At 37.1% G+C, this 4934-nt stretch overlaps 1 protein-coding gene across 11 annotated transcripts in view; it reads right to left on the reverse strand.

Moving 5' to 3' along the window:
• The window catches only part of ANKS1B (ankyrin repeat and sterile alpha motif domain containing 1B), an 895734-nt gene that overhangs the window by 73300 nt on the left and 817500 nt on the right, over positions 1 to 4934 (reverse strand). For 3 of the 11 annotated variants that reach the window (XM_007467171.1, XM_007467169.1, XM_007467176.1), the window contains one exon: positions 3312 to 3383. The exons of 6 other annotated variants lie outside the window; for them this stretch is intronic. In XM_007467171.1, the coding sequence (XP_007467233.1) occupies positions 3312 to 3383 (72 nt within the window). Of the gene's footprint in view, positions 1 to 3311; positions 3387 to 4934 lie in introns of all 11 variants that reach the window. 2 more of the 11 variants (XM_007467175.1, XM_007467177.1) reach the window with 1 other exon arrangement.

Genomic DNA, 4934 nt, shown 5'->3' on the forward strand with positions numbered 1-4934 from the left:
CTACGTGCAATGGGGGGAGATAATTATAGGGAAGAGAAACAGAATCCTTACTTCATTTTCTTTGAGGCCCAGAAAACTTTGCTCCAGTCCAAATATTTTAAAAATTCCCTACAGGGACTGAATCTACCTTTCTGGAAATAGAAACTGTATTTTGTCATACTTAGTGCTATTTCCAGAAATTCGTTTTCAAACAGAGGGAAAAGTGTTCTTAAAATTGAATTTATAAGGAAATCATTTTCCTTTCTTCCTGGAAATTCATCAACTGATTTTTTTTAACCTTAGATCTAAGAATATTTAGAAGACTCTGCTTGCACGTGTTGACTTTTCTCTTTGGAATTAATTCAGTGGGAATGGATGGACTCCTCATTACTCTATTGTAAAGGGCAGATGTGGCCTTGATCCTTGGGGTGGGATTCGGCTTCACCTGGTTGACGGACAGTAAAAACAAAAGTGCTCAGAGAACAAGGGTGACTTAGGTCTCCGTGCTTTTGGAGGCTGAATTACAGCAGGACTGAGCTATGGAGGAAAGAGGTAGAGCGGTGATAATATGGAGGAGCTGTAGAGACCAAAAAGCAAAGAAGGGGTTTTGCCTCGCATATAAAATAATTTCAATTGTGAAGCCCAGTATTAGCTCTTGTTAAATAGTACATTCGTATCTAGATAATATCTGTATTTCTTCAGGTAAGTTTAAAGCATTAATAATTTCCCAGTTAAAAATGCTTGTTAAATATTAAATAAAAATCAAACAGACTTAAGAAGTCTTTTGCCTGAAATAATGGTTTATAATCAAGTCTTATCTTTACTGAAAAGTAGATCTAAACATGGGTTACGATGAAGCAAATACTATTTAGTTAGAATAACAAAATAAAATCGAAAAAGCCTGGGGTAAAAGTCTGTCTTATTGTAAACTATTAGTGACTGGCAGTGCCTTTTAAAAGGCTTAAGAAATGGCAGAAGAGAAATTAAAATGACCCAAGGCACTCTTACTAAATATCTTCAGGACATTTCTTTAAAGCTTAACATACTTAGAGAAAAACCTTTTCTTTAGGTTCACGTATTGAATGCTCTTAACAGTCCAAGAATTTGGCCATGGATTAAAACCTTGTTTACTTGGCATATACGTATGTATTTATTTCCTTTAATATATATCAGTTAAACAGAGGAAAATGTACATTATTAACTACCCCTTCAAACTCAAATAAAAATTAACCTTCCAATATGAAAGAAAAACATAATTTGAGATTGAAGTTTTAAATGGAGAACTGATTCTCCTTAATAGGTATTTGCCAACTGCCAACTAGACATTCATAGCCTGCTGAGTTTGAAGGATTAGAATTGGGCCATACCCGATATAATGTAATTAAATTAAATTTCTCATACCACCAGCTGAAAAGTATAAAACTGCTAACTGAATTTAGTTATAACACAGAAAAAAATTTGCAAAATTTCAGAGATTTTTTTTATTGGATGGCAGATACCAAAATGCAGCTTTTAATCTTTTCATTATTTCAAAAGGTGGTAAAACTGCAAGGTTTTAGTTCATGTGCACCAGACATATAATTCTAAAACATCATATCATATAGCTCTCTACCCCCCAAAATGGAAACTGAAGATATCACATATTCTATATGTTCTGAGAATACAAAGGGGAAATATCATCTATATTCTTACTTACTTCCTGAGAAAAAAGTTTTGTAAGGATGTCAGCAGATAATTAAAAGCTATGATTATGACTTAGTTTTCTAACATGAACAGGAAGATATGGTATTTTCCAGGCCTTGTATTATTCTTTAAAGAATTTTTAAAATTAGGATTCAATGATTTTTTTAATAGAAGCTTTTAAATCTTTTCTACTAGGAACTGCTCCCACCTACCTGCTTGTAAATTTAGATCTGAATATTAACAAACATTATTCTCTATTGAGAACACTTAATGAAAAACTAAAATGATTTTAAATGACAACTGTTATTTTCAGGTTTCACTTTCAATAATTCTGACAAATAACAGAGATGGGCTACCCAAACATGTATGATATATGTAATTACATTTACTTTCCATTATCTCTACAGCTTTGAAGGAGGCTACATATAGCTCTATATTTATAAATATGTATACATGTATTTGGATGTGAATGTAAGGAAAGGTCTTCTACAACCATTCACACACACATGAAAGCAAGATGCTGCTGCAGTTCTTTTAAAACATCTTCAAGAATAAAGAATGCTGGTTTGGTCAAATTCAGCTGGTTATCTTGAATTTGTTCCTTTTGATGATAAATAGCAGAGATGGCCACTTCTGAACACGAAAAAGCACTGGTTAGAATTTACGTGTTCAGGAGGAACTGCTGGGTCACTGGAGCATCAGTACCAGGCAATGTATAGACACTGTGGTCCCCAAGTGCCAGAAATTCCCATGCACAGGAGGAGGGGTGTGCCTGACGTGGCACCTCAAAAGAGGCCCTTTGCATGCCACCCCAAGAGCTCTGCTTAGTGATTCTCAACCAAATGTCTCAACCTCTTAGACAGCAGGCTATCCAATAAGAGAAATTTAACGGAGTGTGAAAATAGAATTGGATTTTAAAATACAAAATGGAAAAGAAACCCAGACGTTAAAATGTTTACTTTCCAAACAAAAATGAATTTTTAAAAAGTATGCAAAGGTGAACTGTGAATATCTGAATATTAAGCAGCTCAGAGTAAAACAGGTCATGATTTCACACACATTCCAAAGATCAATTCAGTACTGTCAAGTGGAAAAAAAGAAAAAGGCTGAGAACCACTTTGTAGCTGTAATGGTGCCTCTCCTGGCTATACTCCTCCCATATTTGCATAAAACTTATATATAATATCATGCAAATCATACTCAAATATTTCTCACAAGTAAAGTGCATGAACCTTTGAGAATTGTTAGGCACAAAGGACTGAATAGCCCATGGACATGGGAAATACAAAACGGGGAAGAATAACACTGATATATACATGGGTATATATATATCAATTTACCCTTTTCCTTTTTCCTGTAAAAGCAAGTTAACGCAGACACCTGGGATGAAAGCCAAACTCACATGGGACAGATTTTAACTGTAGACTTCAAAACCAAGTATGTTTCTTATTTTAGGACAATGTTTGCACGTTAACTAGTCACAAGGCACAGTGAATGAAGTCTAAGAGACAAAAGAAATCTCAGGAGTTGTTAGACATCACAAATTTTCTGCATTGCCAGGACATGGTCCCTATAGCTACTGACGACACTTTGCAACACACGACACAGCTCAAGTTCAGGAAGAGAAAAATAACCATTTGTAACCTTACATTATGAACCTGATGGATGGCTGAGAAAGGAAATCCAGCGTTCTGATTCGTCCATATCTCACAGACAGACGACTGCTGATATAAACAGAAAACTATCTCATCTTGTCAATATTTAAAACACGGCAGCTACCAAGGTAGCATCAAAGAAGGGAAGGAGGAAAGTAATAAAAAGCAAGGAATCATATTTCTTAAAAAAAACAACAACGCAAAACACCAAAAAAACCTTTTAGGGTGCCCGAGGTTTAATAATTGACTTTCAAGTCATTCTTTTGCCTAAAAACACTTTTGGGTTGGCTGGGAAAAAAAAAAGACCATTTATGCATTAGTATTATGTCAAGGGAAATTACCAATCCATTCACATCTTGGAAAAAGCAAACTGTGTTTTACATTTGCCGAAGAGAACGGAAATACCTTCCCTCTTCATGTCATTCGTTTCAGAGGATAAATATTTTTATGAAGTTCAAGAAGGATGGGAAAAAAATCTTTAACACAGGTCAAATATTTTTATTTTCTTATCTTCAAATGACCGAGAGCAAACAATGCAATAAAATGACTTTCCTAATTTAGTCATTGCTCAAGTTGATAAACCTAGAGAGATATTTTTCCCCTCCAGAGCTCTCAAGAGCAAAGCTCTGTGATTAACAAGGGAGAAGTGTCAGTTTGCTGCCCAGCAGAGGGAATGTGTGGTGGTGGAGGGGCCCCAAGGAGGCACAGCAGGGAGGGGCTGGGGTCGGGAAGCTCTGCTCCGTCCCTCAACCAGAAACTTTGGGGAACGCCATTTGGTGTCTGTGAGCCTAATGAATCTGCTCCATGATTCGGATTCTCTACCACACCATTAACAATCTAACAACCAACGATTATTAAAAGGCAGTAACGTTTGCTTAGAACCAAATGCCAAATGAACCAACACCCTCCCAGGAGTTATAGCAGAAACCACCAGATAAACCAACGAGACTCCTGGCTTGACCTTTACAGAGTTCTTTTCCTGAATTCCATCATCTAAAAGACACCATGAAACTGAATCACAGAAAATGGCAGAACGCCTGAACTTATTCAGCCAAGCACTGCGAACATCCCCAGAATTCACAAGCAGAGCGCACAAAGATCAGTGCAGGAAGGAGATAAGAACGTAACCACAATACAGTTTAGAAACCCAGCAAAGAACAATATCATCAGCAAATGCGTTGTGGAAAAGAAAGCTTATCCCTGGCTAAATGTTTCCCCCACCTCCACCCTCCCAGAAACGCTCACCAGAAATTTAACATCTCTCTCTCCAGTTCCAAAGGCAGCTCCACACACACCTACATCTTTGCTTTCCATCCCTTCTGTCATCTGGATGGCTTGCTGGGGACAGACTGTCAGGTAATTGGCATTCTGTTAAGAAAGTAAGATACCTGGGGTCTGACCAAAAGGCACCTCCAACCACCTCCCACTTAAACCAGCTCTGCTATTCTCAGTTTCTGCTCTAAACTTCACGCTATTTTCTCCACAGGGGCATCTTCCCCTTCCTTCTCTGCAAAAATTAAATCTCTAGCAAGTTAAGTCTTGGGGCCATTAAACCCCCAGCCTCGTCTCCAATAGGTGTCATCTGATTTAAATATATTAATTCCATGCTTCAGCAGG

This window comes from Lipotes vexillifer, unplaced genomic scaffold (genome assembly GCF_000442215.2).
Source record: "Lipotes vexillifer unplaced genomic scaffold, Lipotes_vexillifer_v1.1 scaffold237, whole genome shotgun sequence".
Classification (NCBI taxonomy): Eukaryota; Metazoa; Chordata; class Mammalia; order Artiodactyla; family Lipotidae; genus Lipotes; species Lipotes vexillifer.